The sequence below is a fragment of the Carcharhinus amblyrhynchos genome, chromosome 32 (genome assembly GCF_965287045.1).
Source record: "Carcharhinus amblyrhynchos chromosome 32, sCarAmb.v2.hapA, whole genome shotgun sequence".
NCBI classification, from domain to species: domain Eukaryota; kingdom Metazoa; phylum Chordata; class Chondrichthyes; order Carcharhiniformes; family Carcharhinidae; genus Carcharhinus; species Carcharhinus amblyrhynchos.
In genome coordinates, this window is record NC_137355.1 from 5,870,684 (window position 1) to 5,891,966 (window position 21,283).

The 21,283-nt window shown below is 47.7% G+C and overlaps 1 protein-coding gene across 1 annotated transcript in view; it reads left to right on the forward strand.

The window, feature by feature from the left end:
• Positions 1–20,368, forward strand: part of LOC145360646 (nuclear receptor ROR-alpha A) — a 159,178-nt gene extending 138,810 nt beyond the window's left edge. Inside the window, exons 7-10 of the mRNA XM_080215994.1 lie at positions 1,012–1,119; positions 10,333–10,443; positions 14,190–14,302; positions 18,109–20,368. Coding sequence (XP_080072120.1) covers positions 1,012–1,119; positions 10,333–10,443; positions 14,190–14,302; positions 18,109–18,273 — 497 coding nt within the window. The 3' untranslated portion in view covers positions 18,274–20,368. The remainder of the gene's footprint in view (positions 1–1,011; positions 1,120–10,332; positions 10,444–14,189; positions 14,303–18,108) is intronic.
• The last annotated feature ends 915 nt before the right edge of the window (positions 20,369–21,283 follow it).

Genomic DNA, 21,283 nt, shown 5'->3' on the forward strand with positions numbered 1-21,283 from the left:
CCGTCCGCCAAGATGAGTTTGGAGACAAGGTGGGAGGGATGGTTCATTGGACAGGAGGTTAGAGGTGGGGACCTCACTATCTTCCATCTCTGCCTCACTTAAAGCCTCCCTGTCCGACCAAAAATTGAAACCGTGACCTGGGCGATCACTGCCCACCTCCTGTTCCTCTGATATTTAATCTGTGCTGGGTGAGGAAGTCAGACTGTGACCCCTGGTTCTGGACTCCCCTCACCATCAGGAACATCCTTCCTGCATCTACTTTGTCTAGCCCTGTTAGAAGTTTATAAGTTTCTGTGAGAACCCCCCCCTCATTCTTCTGTACTCCAACAAATACAATCCTAACCAACTCAACCTCTTCTTATACATCAGTCCTGCCGTCCCAGGAATCAGTCTGGTGAATCTTCTAAAGTTAAAATCTATTAATTAGTCACAAGAAAGCTTACATTAACATTGCAATGAGGATACCCTCGTTGCCACACTTTGGTGCCTGTTGGGGCAGAATTTAGCACGGCCAATGCGCCTCAATCAGCACATCTTTGGGACTGTGGGAGGAAACCGGAGCACCCGGAGGAAACCCACGCAGACATGGGGAGAATGTGCAAACTCCACACAGAGAGTGACCCAAGGCAGGAATTGAACTCTGGTCCCTGGCGCTGTGAGGCAGCAGTGCTAACCCACTGTGCCGGCCACTGTCTCCAGTACAAGAGCATCCTTCCCCAGATAAGGAGGCCACTCAATTAAGTGAAGTAGCTAATGTCTCAATGAGGGTTTAGACATTCGCATGCGTATCTGTTAGGGTGAAACCGCAAACGGTTTTTGGAATGTAACCCATCGCTGCCAAAGACTTGACTCTAATCCTGCGACAAGTTTCATTGTACAGGATTCCATGTCTCTGTTTGTCTTCCCTAGTTTGGGAATGACGCCTCCCGTCACAGGGTTTTGATATTCCCAGAATCAATGCTATATTTATGGTACCAATGCCAATTCTGAATCTTTTCTCCTGATTTGCAGGTTCTTTAGAAGTTGTATTTGTTCGAATGTGTCGCGCCTTCGACCCACAGAATAACGCGGTTTATTTTGACGGGAAGTATGCTGGTCCAGATATCTTCAAATCATTAGGTAAAGTGTTAACGTCGCTTACTGTTCTGGAATAATGTATCATATTGAGGCAGAGTCACACCCTTTCAGTGGGAAAGAAATTGGAAAATCGGAAAACTGTAATTGGGTTGTTAAAGAGATAGGGGAGCAGTTCTGTTATTCAAATGTGGGTTCACCTGGGAGTTAACCTTGGGAGATTAACTCCCTTTGAGCTGCGTGGTGGCAGAATGGTTAGCCCTCCTGCCTCACAGCGCCAGGGAGCTGGGTTCGATTCCCAGCTCGGGTCACTATCTGTGTGGAGCTTGCACATTCTCCCCATGTCCGTGTGGGTTTCCTCCGGGTGCTCTGGTTTCCTCCCACAGTCCGAAGATGTGGGGGTTGGGTTGATTGACCCGAGCGTCAGGGGGATTAGCAGGGTAAATGTGTGGGGTTACGGGAATAGGGCATGGTTGGGAATGTGGTTGGTACAGACTCGATGGGCCGAATGGCCTCATTCTGTAATGTAGGGATTCTATGACCCCTACATTTAGTTTTCTGATGCTACTGCACCTTTAAGAAATGTATTTTAATCATGTTTCCCTGCGGGGTGTTTCTGCAGCCTTGGCAATTTATCGGCATCGTGTTGTCTGTAGCCGGTGTCCTTTATTGTTGCTGAGGCAGTATAATCGATATCATGTTGATTTTAATCTGAACTAATGCAGAGTTGTGTCGTTTTAATGGTCCTTTAGGATTGCAAAGTGGAACTTGTTTGGGGGTGATTTACAGGACAGATCATGTGGTTAGACTTCACAGGAAAGCCCAGTTTTTATTTTCACTTTTCAGTCGTAGATTGAAGTGGAGAGAAGCAACAGCGATTTTCCCCTCTCTCTGGAATCAGAGTTTCTGTTCCCTGTCTGTGTAGAGTTTGTTCATTTTCCCTATGTCTGCCTGGGTTTCCTCAGGGTACACTGGTTTCCTCCCACAGTCCAAAGATGTGCAAGTTCAGTTGATTAGCCATGCTAAATTTCCCCACTAGTGTCAGGAGAATTAGCAGGGTAAATATGTGGCATAATGAGAATAGGGCCTGGGTGGGATTGTGGTCGGTGCAGACTCAATGGACTGAATGGCCTCTTTCTGCACTGTAGGGACTCTATGATTCTATAGAAGCTGTCTAAGATTAAGTTTACCCATCTGACATTTAGCTGTTTTGAGGAAATATCCTTTTCCACAAACAACTGACCTGAATTTGTGGTGTTGCAAAGTTAAAGATCCAGCATCATGTGAGCATACTTGCTTTTGTGCTAAGTCTGAAGTCTGTGGGATGGAGTTTAACTTGGAACAACAGAGATAGCTAGCAGTTAGGAGTTATACTGTGTCATTTAATTGGTAAATGCTATGTTAATATTTTTTGGTATATTTTAACTGTGTTCTTAAATAAACTTTGTTTGATAAAAGCTCCCTAGTGGGTCATTTGAATCATATCGGGAGTGAAATGCCTTATTCTCACCAATGCCAAAATCATGTGTAAATCCCAGGGTCTAGGCTATCTTCACAAATTTCTTGGAGTTTCTGGTCTGGGTCTTCATAGCTGACACATACATTCCAAATTAATTCCAGCCTTGGGTGACTGTCCGTGTGGAGTTTGCACATTCTCCCTGCATTTGCGGTGCTCTGGTTTCTTCCCACACTCCCAAGATGTACGGGTTAGGTGGATCAGCCATGTTAAGCTGCCCCTAAGTGCCCAAGGATGTGCAGATTAGGTGGACTGGCCATGCTAAATTGCCCGTTAGTGTCCAAGAAATTGGAGCAGGTGTAGGCCATGCAGTGTCTCAGTCCTCAGGCCGATCGCTCAACTTCACATGACTTATCCCTGAGTCCCCTGACAGATTGAGAATCTGTCTACTTTAGCCTGGAAGGACAGAACATCAAGAACACTTTGTGATAGAAAATCTTGAAGCTTCACAACCCTTTGTGTCGAGAAATCTCTCCTCGTCTCATTCCTTTGGACCTGAGACTGCCACGGCCAAAGGAAACTTGAATAGCTGCCCTGTCAAACCCCTTCAGAATCTGAAATAGCAACAGGAGATGCTGGATAATCTCAGCGGGTCTGGAAGGAACTGTGGAGAGATAAACACAGAGTTAATGTTTCAAGTCCTCACGACTCTTCTTCGGAGCTAAAGAGGGAGAAATGTAATGAGTTTTATACGGATAGAGAGAGGGTGGAGCAGGGGTAGCAAAATAGAAAGTCAGGACTCGGTGGGGGCTCGGAGAGGCTTGACAAGGACGCAATGGAACACAAGACGAAAGGACGTTCATGATATTGTTAAAGACCGAAGGAGGTACTGAACAATACAGAATCTGATAGGTTTCAATGAGAATCCATAGAATCCCTCCAGTGCAGAAGAAGGCCGTTCGGCCCACCAACTTACTCAGACAGCTCCTCTTACTCAGGACCCCCTCCACCCCGCATTCCCGTTACTCTGCTCACTTAGCACAGGCAGTCCGCCTAATCTACGCATCTTTGGACACGAGCGGGCAATTTAGCATGGCCCGTCCACCTAACCTACACATCCTTGGGCACTTAGGGGCAATTTAACATGGCCAACCCACCTAACCCGTACATCTTGGGAAGAAACCGGAGCACCCGGAGGAAACCCACGCAGAGAATGTGCAAATTCCACACAGACAGCCACCAAGGCTGTATTTGAACCCGGGTCGCTGGCGCGATGAGGCAGCAGTGTTAACTACCATGCCACCCATATTCCATTCCTGACTGTACCAACATAGAATAGAATCCCTACAATTTCCAAGTGCAGGAGCAGACTCATTGAGGTTTCACCAATACCAATCTCACCCAATCCCTATCCCTTTAGCCCCACATATTGACCCTGTTAGTGCCCCTCACACTAAGGGGCAATTTAGCACGGCCAATCCACCTAACCTACACATCCTTGGGCACTTAGGGGCAATTTAACATGGCCAATCCACCTAACCCGCATATCTTTGGACTGTGGGAGGAAACCGGAGCACCCGGAGGAAACCCACGCAGACACGGGGAGGATGTGCAAACTCCATGCCGACAGTCACCCGAGGCCAGAATTGAGTCCGGACCCCAAGCACTGTGGGTGCTAACCGCGTGCCTCCATACCACCCATACAAGGGTGAACTAGATACTAAATGGTTGTCCCTCACTTCCGGATCCCATGGTCCTGTTTCCTTGTCCAATGACCTCACCGAGACCACCAGCCAAATGCACAGACTTCCCTCCTTCAATATCCCCCTCTCCCACTCCCCCCCCTCCGGGTGCAGGGGGGAAGGGATACCGGGAGTCACACGGCTCTGCGTTTACTCAGAGGAGTGGCTTTCACAAGGTCACATTTGCCAAGCTCAGGAAAGTCTTGTTCATTCACAAGTTAACCCAACCCCCAAGTGCTCCTCCCAAAGATGTGCGGGTTGGGGTGCATTGGCCGTGCTAAATTGCCCCCTAGGTGTCCCGGGATGTACGGGTTAGTGGGATTAGCGGGGTAACTATGTACGGTTACGAGGATAAGGCCTGGGTGGGATTGTTGTCAACGCAGACTCGATGGGCCGAATGGTCTCCTTCTGCCCTGTAGGGATAAGAAATAGGAGCAGGAGTAGGCCATCTAGCCCTTCGAGCCTGCCCCGCCATTCAATAAGATCATGGCTGATCTGAAGTGGATCAGTTCCACTTTCCCACTTTCTCCCCTTAATTCCCCTGTCTATCAGAAACCTATCTGCCCGTGACTTAAATATATTCAGCGAGGCAGCCTCCACCACTTCAACGGGCAGAGAATTCCAGAGATTCACCACCCTTTGAGTGAAGAAGTTCCTCCTCAACTCCGTTCTAAACTGCCCCCCTTATTTTGAGGCTGTGTCCTCTAGTTCTGCTATCCTTTCTGAGCGGGAAGAATCTCTCTACCTCTACCCTATCCATCCCCTTCATTATCTTATACGTCTCCATAAGATCCCCCCCTCATCCTTCTAAACTCCAACGGGTACAGACCCAGTCTATTCAATCTCTCCTCACAGGCTAGCCCCCGGTATCAGCCTCCTCTGCACTCCCTCCAAGGCCAATTTATCCCTCCGCAAATGCATTCTATGATTCTAAGCGTGTGGTGTCGTGCTTTGTCTGACTGGCACTTCCAGGGCTCAGCTTAGTCTCCACAATGGTGCAATGCTCAGTAATCACTGCGTAACTTCCACCCCTCGTTCTGTGAGAGCCAGAAGTGAAAGACATGAAGCCTGTCGCAATGTGAAAATGCTATTAATATAAACCCAGTCCGTCAGTCTCGAGGGAACAACTATACGGTTAAGTGTATTACGGTGTGACCTTGTGGGAGAGAGGCCACAATGTGTGCTCACCAGAGCCAATGAATTCTCCTCTCTGACAGTTATGGGTTGCAATGAAAAATGAAGCTAACTATTGAAAAGTAGTTTCCAGCGATTACGAGCCATGGAACAAAGTTACCCTCCGAGTCCAAGCAGAAAGATAATCTCTAACTTTAAATACTAAGCCCAGCATAACAGGCCCCTGTTTTGGAAATTCGATTGGCGTTTTTAATACCGAGGTTCGTGTGTGCGGTTTAAGTCGATAATTTCACTTTGTGCAACTGGGTAGCACAGTGGGTTAGCACTGCTGCCTCACAGCTCCAGGGTCCTGGGTTCGATTCCCGGCTCGGGTCACTGGCTGTGTGGAGTTTGCACATTCTCCCCGTGTCTGCGTGGGTTTCTTCTGGGTGCTCTGGTTTCCTCCCACACTCCAAAGATGGGCGGGTTAGAATCATAGAACCCTACAGCACAGAAAGAGGCCCCTCGGCCCATCGAGTCTGCACCGAACACAATCCCACCCAGGCCCTACCCCCCATATCCCTACATATTATACCCACTAATCCCTCTAACCTACACATCCCTGGACACTAAGGGGCAATTTCTTCGCACGGCCAATCAACCTAACCCGCACATCTTTGGACTGGTTAGATTAATTGGCCGTGCTAAATTACCCCTTAGTATCCTGGGATGTGTAGATTAGCGGGATAAATTAATGGGGTTGTGGGGATAGGGTCTGGGGTGGGAATGTTGTCGGTGCATGGCCTCCTTCTGCACTGTCGAGATTCTATCACTGAGCAGTTAAACTGATTAATGTTGCTGGCAACCAAACTAACTGTGGAATTTGAATGGGACTTTTTATCTCTGGAGCATAGGAGGCTAAGGGATGAACTTACAGAGGTCTATAAAATAATGAGGGCATAGATCAGTTAGATAGTCAATATCTTTTGAGGGGAGATCTCATTGAGACGTATAAGATGATGAATGGGATGGATAGGATAGAGGTGGAGAGACTCTTCCCGCTCAAAAAAGACAGTAGGACTAGGGGGCACAGCCTCAAGATAAAGGGGGGGCGGTTTAGAACGGAGTTGAGGAGGAACTTCTTCACTCAAAGGGTGGTGAATCTCTGGAATTCTATGCCCGTTGAAGTGGTGGAGGCTGCCTCGCTAAATATTTTTAAGAAGCGGGTTGATGGGTTTTTGATAAGAGAGGGGATTAAGGGTTATGGGGAGAGGGCGGGAATGTGGAACTGAGCCACGACAGATCAGCCATGATCTTATTGAATGGCGGGGCAGGCTCGAAGGGCTAGATGGCCAACTCCTGCTCCTATTTCTTATGTTCTTATGTTCTTAAAGGTAGAGGAGTCTAAAAACTAGGGGGTATTGGTTTAAGGTGAGAGGGGAGAGATACAAAAGGGTCCAGAGGGGCAATTTTTTCACACAGAGGGTGGTGAGTGTCTGGAACAAGCTGCCAGAGGTCGTAGTAGAGGTGGGTACAATTTTGTCTTTTTGAAAAGGATTTTGACAGTTACATGGGTAAGATGGGATATGGGCCAAATGCGGGCAATTGGGAGTAGTTAAGAGGTTCAAAAAAAGATGGCACGAACAAGTTGGGCCAAAGGGCCTGTTTCCATGCTGTAATCCTCGATGGTTCTGTAACTAATTTATTTCCAGTTGGGTGGGCCACTGCAGATTGGGAGTTCAGTTGTTGGTGGAATGGGGTTTGCATCCCACCCTGGGACTTTCCTGACTCATTCCAGAGTGCGGGTCTGGTGACAACGAAAGAATTTCCATTCAAGGGGCATAAAGCCAACAGTCAGGGTGGCTGTAGTTCAATGGTTCATCAAGAAAAAGCAATGCAAGAGAGACGAGACAAAGCCTCCCCACCTTCTTCCCGTTGGCTTAGGTCTCTGACTGTTCCCTGGGGGGGCAATGCCAGAACCATCGTCTCCTGTGGCTGGGAGGAAGAGGCCAACCCCACAACACAAACATGGCTGGAGAGTTCAGAAACTCTAAAGGTAGACAAGTCTCCTGGCCCTGATGGAATGCATCGCAGGGTACTAAAAGAGATGGCAGGGGAAATAGCAAATGCACTAGTGGTAATTTACCAAAATTCGCTGGACTCTGGGGTGGTTCCTGCAGATTGGGAAACAGCAAATGTGACCCTACTGTTTAAAAAAGGAGGTAGACAAAAAGTAGGTAACTATAGGCCAGTTAGCTTAACTTCTGTAGTAGGGAAAATGCTTGAATCTAACAAGGAAGAAATAGTGAGACATCTGGATATAAATTGTCCCATTGGTAAGACACTGGGTTCATGAAGGGCAGGCCATGTTTGACTAATTTTGTGGAATTCTTTGAGAACATTACATGCGCAGTGGGCAATGGGGAACCTGTGGATGTGGTGTATCTGGATTTCCAGCAGGCATTTGACAAGGTACAGCACCAAAGACTGCCACATAAGATAAAGGTGCACAGTGTTACGGGTAATGTATTAGCTTGGATAGAGGATTGGTTAACTAACAGAAAGCAAAGAGTGGGAGTAAATGGGTGTTTTTCTGGTTGGCAATTAGTGACTAGTGGTGTGCCTCAGGGATCAGTGTTGAAACCGCAATTGTTTATGATTTATATAGATGATTTGGAGTTGGGGACCAAGTGTAGTGTGTCAAAATTCACAAATGACACTAAAATGGGTGGAAGACCAAAGTGTGCAGAGGATGCTGGAAGTCTGCAAAGGGATATAGATAGTCTAAGTGAGTGGGTGAGGGTCTGGCAGATGGAGTACAATGTTAGTAAATGTGAGGTTATCCATTTTGGTCGGAATAACAGCAAAATGGACTATTATTTACATGGTGAAAAATTGCAGCATGCTGCTGTGCAGAGGGACCTGGGTGTCCTTGTGCAGGAATCTCAAGGAGTTGGTTTGCAGGAGCAGCAGGTAATTAAGAAGCAAATGGAATTTTCTCCTTCATTGCGAGAGGGATGGAGTTTAAAAACAGTGAGGTTATGTTGCAGCTGTATAAGGTGCTGGTGAGGCCACACCTGGAGTACTGTGTACAGTTTTGGTCTCCTTACTTGAGAAAGGATATACTGGCACTGGAGGGGGTGCAGAGGAGATTCACTTGGTTGATTCCGGAGGGTTGGCTTATGAGGAGAGACTGAGTAGACTGGGGCTATACTCATTGGAATTCAGAAGAATGAGGGGAGATCTTATAGAAACATGTAAGATTATGAAGGGAATAGATAAGATAGAAGCAGGGAAGTTGTTTCCACTGGTGGGTGAAACTAGAACTAGGGGGAATGGCCTCAAAATAAGAGGGAGCAGATTTAGGACTGAGTTGAGGAGGAACTTCTTCACACAAAGGGTTGTGAATCTGTGGAATTCCCTGCCCAGTTGAGGCTCCCTCATTGAGTGTTTTTAAGGCAAGGATAGATAGATTTTTGAACAGTAAAGGAATTAAGGGTTATGGTGAGTGTGCGAGTAAGTGGAGCTGAGTCCACAAAAAGATCAGCCATGATCTTATTGAATGGCGGAGCAGGCTCGAGGGGCCAAATGGCCTACTCCTGCTCGTTCGTTTTACATTGAGTGAATAAGGGGTGAACATTTGACGCTGAGATGAGGAGCAATCAGAGGGTGGCGACTCTTTGGAATTCTCTAACCCAGGGGGCTGTTCGATCACTGAGCATGTTCAAAACAGATCCCTGATACTAATAATCTTGAGGGATAGAGAGCTAGGACGGGGAGAGTGACACTCAGGTAGGTGATCAGCTGACTCAATGGGCTGAATGGCCTGTTTCTGCTCCTACAGTGAAAAAAAACTTAGAAAAAAACATAAAATTTGACATTTTTAAATCTCCAAGAACAAATTACTGATTGAGAGAATGAGATTGTTGCTTCTGTATGTCATGAGTTATCATGGCATCTCTTTTACCTACCTAACAAGTCAACAAACTCAAATTAACTTAGGGACAAATTAAAAGGGGCAGTTCTCCAAAAGGAAGTGGGGTGGGGCGGAAACGGCTCAAACAGAAACCAAAGTCCAAAGGAAACTTAAAACATTAAATCAAAATGTGATTGTAAGGGCCTATGACGCACCCCAGCCCCTGCGGTGCCCAGTGGGTACGGAAGGCATAAACTGCGCCCGCGGACACCGCTCCCTCTCCAGCGACACCGGGCCGTGAACGTAGCCGCAGTAGAGGGGTAGGCGGTCGGGACGGACGGCCCCGTCGATCGCCCGCTGCCCGGATCTATCGATGGCGCGTCTCGCCTGGCCCAGGAGCAGGTTCACGAGGAGGTCGGCGTCCCGATACGCGCCCCCCCACCTCTCCGCACCAGGTGCCCGTAGATCAGGAGCGTGGGACTGAAATGCAAGCAAAACATCGGCAAAAGGTGTTTGAGAAAATCCAAAAAGGGTGTGCGATCCATAACACGAAACGTAGACGTGGTCCGCAGGCTCCACCAGGCCACGGAAAGGGCAGTCTCAGGAGCCCGTGTACCTGATGAGTGAGCGTGGCATCGCGCTAACAATTTTCCAATAGACCCTTACGACACTAAGTTCAAGATTTAACTCTCTGCGGTGAGTTTAATGGATAATTACTATTAAGAGAAAGGTGAGTGCTAAGGGGGAGATGACTGTGATGGGACAACATGTTGTACAATAATACATTATTACTATTCGAGTCTGATGAATGTCAAATGTTTGCGAAACTACTTTGTGGTTTGAAGCAGGCTTTCGCTGGACAGCTTCCAAATCTTGGAATATTATTCGAATTATGAATTACATGTTGAGTTAGGTGTTTAGCTGATAAGGGAGTTGAATATTTTCATCAATCTCCCATTAAAGTGGTGCATTTGAGTTAAAAAGTGATGAGCCTTGTGTATTAATTGTGTGTCCGTCGCTTCTCCCCGTAGGTTGTGACGATTTGATCAACTGCATCTTTGAATTTGGGAAAAGCTTGTGCGCGTTGCATCTAGTGGAGGATGAGATTGCCTTGTTTTCTGCGTACGTGCTGATTTCTGCAGGTGAGCCCCACATCCTCAGCCAATCTTTCTCTCTACCACCGCTGCCCCCCGTCACCCATCGACCTTCATACTCCGTGTAACGTTCACTAGTTCCTGTGTTGCACGTTTGATGATGTGAGTCTGTTTACTCTGGGCGCTCACTGTGCTCGATTGGGTTCACCCGGACGTGGAGAAAAGCGAACAAACTGTCCGAAGAATAAAAAGATCCAGTGACAAGGAGTAGACAATTTGAAGCACTACGATACCAGAGATGAGGCGGTTGGACTATGAAGAGAGGTCGAATAGACTGGGTCTGTACTCGTTAGAGTTTAGAAGGCTGAGGGGGGATCTTATAGAGACGTACACGATAATGAAGGGGATGGATAGGGTAGAGGTAGAGAGATTCTCAGAAAGGACAGCAGGACTAGAGGGCACAGCCTCAAGATAAGGGGGGGGGCAGTTTAGATCGGAGTTGAGGAGGAACTTCTTCATTCAAAGGGTGGTGAATCTCTGGAATTCTCTGCCCGTTGAAGTGGTGGAGGCTGCCTCACTAAATATATTTAAGTCATGGGTAGATAGGTTTCTGATAGACAAGGGGATTAAGGGGACAAAGTGGGAAAGTGGAACTGATCCACTTCAGATCAGCCATGATCTTATTGAATGGCGGGGCAGGCTCGAAGGGCTAGATGGCCGACTCCTGCTCCTATTTCTTATGTTCTTATAAAACATGTCAAAACATATTCACAGGGAATCATAGAATCCCTACAGTGCATAAGGAAGCCCATCGTGTCTGCACCGACTCTCTGACAAGAGTATGTTATGATGTGGTGATGCCGGCGTTGGACTGGGGTAAACACAGTAAGAAGTCTCACAACACCAGGTTAAAGTCCAACAGGTTTATTTGGTAACAAAAGTCACTAGCTTTTGGAGCACTGCCCCTTCATTGGGCGAGTGGCTCACCTGATGAAGAGGCAGCAAGCGCTCTGAAAGCTAATGGCTTTCGCTACCAAATAAACCTGTTGGACTTGAACCTGGTGTTGTGAGACTTCTTAAAGAGTATGCTACCCAGGCCCTCTCCCCCCGCCCTATCCCCGTAACGTCTTTACATAGTTAATCCATGTAACCTCCATATCATGGGCATGAAGGGGCAATTTAGCATGGCCAATCCGCCCAGCCTGCGCATCTTTGGAACTGTGGGAGGAAACCGGAGCACCCGGAGGAAACCCATGCAGACACGGGGAGAATGTGCAAACTCCACACAGTCGCCCAAAGTTGGAATCAAACTGAGTTCCCTGGTGCTGTGTGTCAATTGGGATAACCACTGCGCCAACACGCTGCCCATAATTTGCCAAATGTGGCTGTCAATTTTTGCGATGGTGTAATGCTGACCTTTGTGAGATTGGCGTTGCCACTCTGATCATTGGGTTTGCTGCCAATTGTTGAAAAACCGATGGCAGAGTGGCTTCTGTTCTGGGTTCTCTGAAAATGCATTTATTCGCCTGAGATCGATATATCAGAATATCCTAACCAGAACGGGAGACAGCGAACTCACAGTGCCAACCCTCCACCAGCTGTTCTCCTTTTACCTGTTTCTCCATCAGATCCACACCTGAGATGGTCACCGTCTACCTCCCTCCAGATTTGTTGTGGTTTGACTGCCTTCACAACAACCAGTCAGGTGATAAGCCATCCCCCATGGAGTTTTCCAAAGAATATTATTCAACAAAACCCAAATGCACAATGAGATATTACAACTGGTAATTAAGTGTTTGGTCAAAGAGACAGCCTGGGACTCCCCCCACTCCTCCCCCGCCCCCATACATAGTGGGTTCTCTGGTGGCAGAGTTGGCTTAATATTGGCCATCAGCTCATCAATAGAGCTGTTTGAGCTTGAGCTAAACTGGCAAATGCTCGGTGCCATGTCCTGGGTAATGACTGGGCGCAGGTTGGGTGTAAGGTACAGGCTGGGTATGGATTGGGTACAGGTTGGGTGTAAGGTGCAGGCTGAGTATGGAGTGGGTACAGGTTAGGTGTTAGATACAGGCTGGGTGTGGATTGGGTACAGGTTGAGTTAAGATACAGGCTGAGTATGGACTGGATACAGGTTGTGTGTGAGGTACAGACTGCGTACAGGTTAGGTGTAAGGTACAGGCTGCATATGGAGTGGGTACAAACTGGGTATAAAGTATCGGCTGGGTATGGATTGGGTACTGGTTGGGTGTGAGGTGCAGGCTGGGTATGGAGTGGGTACAGGTTGGGTGTTAGATACAGGCTGGTATGGACTGAGTACAGGTTGAGTTAAGATACAGGCTGAGTATGGACTGGATACAGGTTCGGTGTAAGGTACAGGCTGGGTATGGAGAGGGTACAAACTGGGTATAAAGTATAGGCTGGGTATGGATTGGGTACAGGTTGGGTATAAGGTGCAGGCTGGTATGGACTGAGTACAGGTTGGGTGTAAGGTACAGGCTGAGTATGGAGTGGGTACAGGTTGGGTGTAAGGTACAGGCTGAGTATGGAGTGGGTACAGGTTGGGTGTAAGGTACAGGCTGAGTATGGAGTGGGTACAGGTTGGGTGTAAGGTACAGGCTGAGTATGGAGTGGGTACAGGTTGGGTGTAAGGTACAGGCTGGGCTTGGACTGGGTACAAACTGGGTATAAGGTCTGGACTGGGTGCAGGTGGGTGCAAGCTAACAGCTTGGGTACAGATTGAATACAGATCCTGCACAAGTTACAGGCTGGGTTTGACCAGTTGGACGGGGAATTGTGGGGTGGGGGTTAGTTGGGGGTTTTCTGGGGGTGGGGTGGTCATATAGTCCAAGGTGTTAGTTGGTGGTTACGAATGTAGTTGGGGGTGGGGGTGGTAGTTGGATGGGCTAGGGGGTAGTCAGGGTTTGTAGGGGTAGTATTTGGGAGGTTAACCAAAGAGGGGTAGTCAGTGGATGGGGTATTAAGTGTGTTGGGAGAGTATCAGTCAGATGGCAGTGGGGGTGGGGGAGAGTGTCAGGGTTATAGTTACCCAGGAGTTTGAAGTGGTTTTAATTCTTCCAGCTTTTTCTGGAGAACAGTAAGAATCATCTCTGTTCTCAAATCAGAGTATTGGATGGTTCCCAGTCCAACATAATTAGTCATCAGAAGTTTAAACTTCCCATGAAGATCCTATGTGTGGGTACGTCTAGGGATCTCTGAGCATCAGCTGGATCACAATCCGTGTATAACTCCCCTGGAAATTGGATACCAAGGACCTGTACGTTTGGCAGCAATGCAATAACTCGTCACCGAGCCTGAATCTGTGTGTGTTCAGTCTGCTTTTTCCACTGTGTTAGACAAGGGACAGTAGGAAGTTTCCACTAACTGCCCTCACACTGGCTATCTGATCCTGATTTATGATTTTGACTTTTGATTTGATTTATTATTGTCACATGGATACAGTGAAAAGTATTGTTTTTAGCACGCTATCCAGACAAAGCATACCGTTCATAGAGAAGGAAACAAGAGAGTGTAGAATGTAGCCATAGCTCGGGTGTAGAGAAAGATCGACTTAGTGCGAGATAGGTCTGACAGCAGCAGGGAAGAAGCTGCTCTTGAGTTGGTCGGTACGTGACCTCAGACTTTTGTGTCTTTTTCCCGACGGAAGAAGGTGGAAGAGAGAATGTCCGGGGTGCGTGAGGGTCCTTGATGCTTACTCTGCAAAGAGTGGGAAAATACGTTGTGAGAAATGGTGGCCTTGGCGTCTGTATTTATCCTTTCGTTGTTTCTCCTCCCAGACCGACTCTGGCTCCAGGAGAAAATAAAAGTGGAGAAACTGCAACAGCGAATCCAGCTAACACTTCAACATGTTTTGCAGAAACATCACAGAGAGGACGGCATTCTGACCAAGGTAATTCGCAGAGAAACTGCAGCTAGCTGGGAGAGCAGAGGGAGGAGGGTAACTCAATCGCTGTTCTCGGGCGGCACGGTAGCACAGTGGGTTAGCACTGCTGCTTCACAGCTCCAGGGTCCTGGGTTCGATTCCCGGCTCGGGTCACTGTCTGTGTGGAGTTTGCACATTCTCCTCGTGTCTGCGTGGGTTTCCTCCAGGTGCTCCGGTTTACATAAGAACATAAGAAATAGGAGCAGGAGTCGGCCATCTAGCCCTTCGAGCCTACCCCGCCATTCAATAAGATCATGGCTGATCTGTCGTGTCTCAGTTCCACATTCCCGCCCTCTCCCCATAACCCTTAATCCCCTCGCTTATCAAAAACCCATCGACCCGCGTCTTAAAAATATTTAGCGAGGCAGCCTCCACCACTTCAACGGGCAGAGAATTCCAGAGATTCACCACCCTTTGAGTGAAGAAGTTCTTCCTCAACTCTGATCTAAACCGCCCCCCCTTTATCTTGAGGCTGTGCCCCCTAGTCCTACTGTCCTTTCTGAGCGGGAAGAGTCTCTCCACCTCTATCCTATCCATCCCATTCATCATCTTACACGTCTCAATGAGATCTCCCCTCATCCTTCTAAACTCTAACGAGCACAAGCCTAGTTTATTCAGCCTCTCCTCATAGCTCAACCCCCTCAACTCCGGCATCAGCCTAGTAAACCTCCTCTGCACTCCCTCCAAGGCCAAAATATCCTTGCGTGAGTGCGGCGACCAAAACTGCACACAGTTTCCTCCAAAGATGTGCGGGTTAGGTTGATTGGCCATGCTAAGAAATTGCCCCTTAGTGTCCTGGGATGTGTAGGTTAGAGGGTAAATGTGTCGGGATATGGGGATAGAGCCTGGGTGGGATTGTGGTTGGTGCAGACTCGATGGGCTGAAGGGCCTCTTTCTGCACTGTAGGGTTTCTACGTTCTAAAGCTGGGGAAGGTTCAAAGAGAACAAACAACGAACAGTACAGTAAAGGAACAGACCCTTCAGCCCTCCAAGCCTGCACTGACCATGCTGCCTGGCTAAACTAAAACCATTTCCGTTTGTGAAGTCCATATCATTCCTTTCCCATCCTATTCACGTATTTGTCTCGTTGACCCTTAAATGCCGCAATCGTACCTACTCCCACCATCTCCCCAGACATTCACCACTCTCTGTGTAAAAAAAATTACCTTGCACATCTCCTCTAAACTTTTCCCCACGCACCTTAAACCTACGTCCCCAAGTGCTTGACTTTTCTACCCTAGGAAAGAACAACTCTGTCCGTGCCTCTCATAACCTCTACCAGGTCACCCTTCAACCTCTGTGATTCCAGTGAGAACACATCGAGTTTATCCAACCTCTCCTCATAGCTAATACCCTCCAGACCAGGCAACATCCTGGTAAACCACTTATGTACCCTCTCCATACCCTCCTGGTCGTGTGGCGACCAGAATTGGACACAATATTCTAAATGAAGCCTAAGGTTCTGTACAGCTGCAGCATGACCTGCCAATTTTTATACTCAATGTCCCAACTCATGAAGGCAAGAATGTCATGTGCCTTCTTGACTACCTTCTCCACCTGCGATGTCACTTCCAGTGATCGGTGGACACGTACGCCCAGATCCCTCTGCCTGTCAATACTCCTAAGGCTTCTACCATTTACTGTATAATTCCTACACACGTTGGACCTTCCAAAATGGAATGGGCTGAATGGCCTCCTTCGATACTGCTCTATAATTTGCTGTTGATATTCCGAGCCCTGTTTACTCGAGTCACCAAGAGAACAAGGTGTCTGCAAATATAGCAAAATGTTAAGAGCCAGCGTTTCTGAAACAGAATCTGATTTTATATTTGTGTATGTATGTAGAGATAAATCTGCAGGTCTTTGTGTTTGAATCAACGGAGTCCAACAAATTAATCTCGTTCGTACAAATCAGGAACAGGAGTTTGGCCCCCTTGAGTCTGATCCCCCACTCAATAAGATCATGGCTTATCCGATTGAAACCACAAACCCACATTTCTTACCGAGCTCCAATAACCTTTCACCCCCTCATTAGTTAAGAATCCGTCTAGTTCCTCCTTCAAAGCATTCACAGACTCTGCTCCCACTGCCTGTTGAGAGAGAGCGTCCCAGTGACTTACCCCCACCTCTGAGAGAAAGAAGATTCTCCCCATCTCTGTCTCAAATGGGCAACCCCTTATTTTTAAACAGTGACCCCCTAGTTCTAGATTCTTCCCCAAAGAGGAAACATCCTCTCTACATCCACCCTCCAAATCCTCCTCAGGATCTTAAAGGTTTCGAGCAAGTCTCTTCTACGGATACAAACCTAAGCTCTCCAACCTTTCCTCACCAGACAACTTACAAATTCCTGGTATTAGTCTAGTAAACCTTCTCTGAACTGCTTCTAACGTGTTTATGTTTGCAGGCAGCACAATGGCACAGTGGTTAGAACTGCTGCCTCATCATGCCAGGGATCCGGGTTCGATTCCCGGCTTGGGTCCAATCCCACCCAGATCCCTACCCCCATAACCCCATACGTTTATCCTAATTAGTCTTCGGATAGTGAGGGGCAATTTAGCACTGCCAATTTGCCTAACCAGCACATCGGCACGGTGACACAGTCGTTAGCATGCTGACTCGCAGCGCCAGGGTCTGGGGTTCGAATCCCGGCTGGGGTCACTGTCTGTGTGGAGTTTGCACATTCTCCCCGTGTCTGCATGGGTTTCCCCCGGGTGCTCCTGTTTCCTCCCTCACCTGAAGACGGACGGGTTAAGTGCATTGGCCATGTTAAATTGCCCCCCAGTGTCGGAGGGTGGGGATTAGCATGGGGTTATGGGGATAGGGCCTGGGTGGGAATGTGGTTGGTGCAAATTCAATGGGCAGAATGGCCTCCTTCTGCACTGTAGGATTCTATCTTTGGGCTGTGGGAGGAAATCGGAGCACTGGACGGAAACTCACACAGACGTGGGGAGAACATTCAGACTCCACGCAGACAGTAACACAAGGCTGGAGTTGAACTTGGATCCTTAGCACTGTGAGGCAGCAGTGCTAACCACTGTGCCACCGTGCCGCCCTGTTGTGTAGCGAGGTCCAATTCTGATCATTAGAACATAGAACAGTACAGGCCCTTCGGCCCTCGATGTTGTGCCAAGCTCTGTCCGAACCCAAGATCAAGCTATCCCACTCCCTATCATTCTGGTGTGCTCCGTGTGCCTATCCAATAACTGCTTGAAAGTTCCTAAAGTGTCCGACTCTCAGCAGGCAGTGCATTCCACACCCCAACCACTCTCTGAGTAAAGAGTCTACATAAATAAATAGGTTGGACTAAAACCTGGTGTTGTCAGACTTTTTAAAGAGTCTATCTCAGACATCCCTCCTATATCTCCCACCATCAACCTTATAGTTATGCCCCCTAGTAACAGCTACATCCACCCGAGGAAATAGTCTCTGAACGTCCTCTCTATCTATCTCCCTCGATGTTGTGCCCAGCTATGTCCGAACCCAAGATCACTCTATCCCACTCCCTATCATTCTGATGTGCCTATCCAATAACCGTTTGAAAGTTCCTAAAGTGTCCGACTCCACTATCACGGCAGGCAGTCTATTCCACACCCCAACCACTCTCTGAGTGAAGAATCTCCCTCGGACATCCCTCCTATATCTCCCACTATGATCCTTACAGTTTCGCCCCCCCTCGTCACAGCTCCATCCACCCCAGGCAATAGCCTAATCATTTCTGAGGACGTTCTGTTTTGCCGATGTTTTGCTAACTGTGTTGACCTTGCCTTTTCCAGCTCTTATCAAAAGTGTCCACGTTACGAACGCTGTGTAATCGGCACATTGAGAAGCTGTCTGCATTCAAAGCAATACACCCGGACATTGTGCGGGTCCACTTCCCCCCCTTGTACAAGGAGCTGTTCAGCTCCGAGTTTGAGCAAATGTTGCCAACGGATGCTTAGACACTGTCACCTGAGAAGACCAGACCCTGGAAGTACCTGCACCAAGTTACTGAAGATACTTTCACGCTTTTCAGTTGCCGTGCGCAGCCAGAGAGAGGCCACGTGTTTTTTTCTGGGTGGGGAGTTTAAAGGACAGGGGGCAGATAAATATTAGTTTCTTAGTGAAAGTTGAACTTGTTTTTCTCATGCATTTAGTTTGTGTAGAGCACAGTGTGCGGTGACATTACAATGCTGAGAAGCTAACTTAGAGGAAATCTTTTACAGGGTATCTAGAGTAAATACAGTGAATATAACTATTATTAGCAGTATATCATTTTAAACTTGATGTGCTGTGAGACAATATATGAATCTGCAATTTAAGCACTTTTTTTCCAATTTGTACATGATATATTGTATTTATTAGTTCCGTTAATAGGATGTGCACAAGAAATCCAAGTTTAACGATTGAGTATCTGGTGGGGCGGTTCGGAGTTTTAGATGCTGCTGTCTAGATTAATGTTTGTGTATAGTAGGAATGCCCACATACTTAGTTTGATTTACAAACTCACTCCAATTTCCATAGTCTGTGCGGCTGGCTAATGTGTCATTGATTCAGATGAAGAACAGTTAAAGGTAATGGAATCAAATGATTTAAAAAAAAAATGAAGCCTTGTCTGGACCACTTTAGAGAGAGAGAGAGTTCTATTTTTATAACCCAGGTATGAATATTAGGAAGCACTTAAAATATTCCTGCAATAAATGAGATGTGATTTGTGTATGACAAATGTTTTTTTGTAAGGCGTGTCAATGATAGAAAGAAGTGTTATTTTCTTGGTATTATTTTCTTGCGAGACGATGTCTGATCCAGTCTAGTGGAATCTTTTCAATTAATGTGCCACGGTGTAAGTGTGTCTCTGCTGGCAAGTCAAACGATTCTTTATAACCTTGAAATGGAGGTTTCCTTGTGGAACAACATTCCAAAACAAAAAACACGCAAAAACGTAGAAGTGTCTAAAGTAAATGTTTGTGTGTGTCTGCGCGCGTGCATCTGCGTGTCGGTTTTACGTGCGTGCGCCTGTTTCATGCGTGTGTCCGTCCGTGCGCGTCTCGGCCCGTCGGTTTCGCTCAGCTGGGCTGGTGGGTGACCCGGAGGCGGCGCCGACAGCCCGGGCTCTCGGTTCCCGTGCCGGCCGAGGTTATCGCGAGGGCCCCGCCTTCTCGGCCTCGCCTGCAGAGTGGCGACCCTCAGGTTAAATCGCCGCCAAGCCAGCTCCTGCCCTCAAAGCAGGGGGGGTAGGGGAAGCGACTTGACCTTTCGTGTGTGTGTGTGTGTGTGTGTGTGCGTGAATAGTAAGTCCGTCACTGTTGCTTTTTGCACATATAATTCATTCCTTGGTAGTGCAATATGTACAAAGGCCACTCGCTGGCGTACATTTAACCCCTCAGGGAAGTTAAAAAAAAACAGAAAAACGTGTTTGTACAGTCTCTTATTCTGCTAAGGGTTGTTGACTAGATCATTTGTACGTTTTGTGTGTGAGGCAGTCAGTCGAGCTCTGATTTTGGAGTCAGCCTGGATCCTGAATTAATCCTGGTCCTGTAGTCACTCTGATCCTGATCCTGGAGTCAGTCTGGATCGCGCAGACGGGCTGCTAGCTTTGCCTGTGGGACCAGCAGCTGACTGAAGGGCACCTGAAGATTGCAGTTACTGTGAAAGACAATCCAGAGTGCTGATTTAAGCGGGAAGAATCCTCCGAGGAGAATCCTGGCGGTCAGACAGATGGAGGGTATGAAATTTTTAGCTCAGGGATAATTTAGATTAGGAGGAAGGCGTGGAACGAGTCAGTATTTCTTGTAACAGTAAACCCAGAAATGATATCCAGGCCCTAAGGTGTTGCAAACTGATTTTCAATATTGTCTATATTTACAGTTTAAGGTGATTTATTTGATGGCGTTTGGAAACGGCTAGAGTTATATACAGCGGTGGCGATTTTGTTTTTTAGAGAGGGCGATCTGATGGAGGAGACTTCTATGGAATACTGGCCAACCCAGTGGGTTTAGTAGCACACAGCATTCATAGGAACATAAGAAATAGGAGCAGGAGTAGGCCATCTAGCCCTTCGAGCCTGCCCCGCCATTCAATAAGATCATGGCTGATCTGTCGTGGCTCAGTTCCACATTCCCGCCCTCTCCCCATAACCCTTAATCCCCTCTCCTATCAAAAACCCATCAACCCGCGTCTTAAAAATATTTAGCGAGGCAGCCTCCACCACTTCAACGGGCAGAGAATTCCAGAGATTCACCACCCTTTGAGTGAAGAAGTTCCTCCTCAACTCCGTTCTAAACCGCCCCCCCCTTTATCTTGAGGCTGTGCCCCCTAGTCCTACTGTCTTTTTTGAGTGGGAAGAGTCTCTCCACCTCTATCCTATCCATCCCTTTCATCATCTTATACGTCTCAATGAGATCTCCCCTCATTCTTCTAAACTCTAACGAGTACAAGCCTAGTTTATTCAGCCTCTCCTCATAGCTCAACCCCCTCAACTCCAGTATCAGCCTGGTAAACCTCCTCTGCACTCCCTCCAAGGCCAAAATATCCTTGCGTAAGTACGGCGACCAAAACTGCACACAGTACTCCAGCTGCGGCCTCACCAATGCCCTATACAGCTACAGCAAGACCTCCCTACTTTTATATTCAATCCCCCTCGCTATGAAGGCCAGCATCCCATTCGCCTTCCTGACCACCTGCTGCACCTGCAGGCTGGGTTTTTGCGACTCATGCACAAGGACCCCGAGGTCCCTCTGCACCGTCGCCTGCTGCAGTTTTTCGCCCTGTAAGTAATAGTCCTTCCTACCATTCTTCCTACCAAAGTGGACCACCTCGCACTTGCCAACATTGAATTCCATTTGCCAGTTCCTGGCCCATTCACCCAGCATATCCCTTCTTCTCATCATTTCCACCGATGTCCTAACTTGTGGCATGTAAGAACATAAGAAATAGGAGCAGGAGTCGGCCATCTAGCCCCTCGAGCCTGCC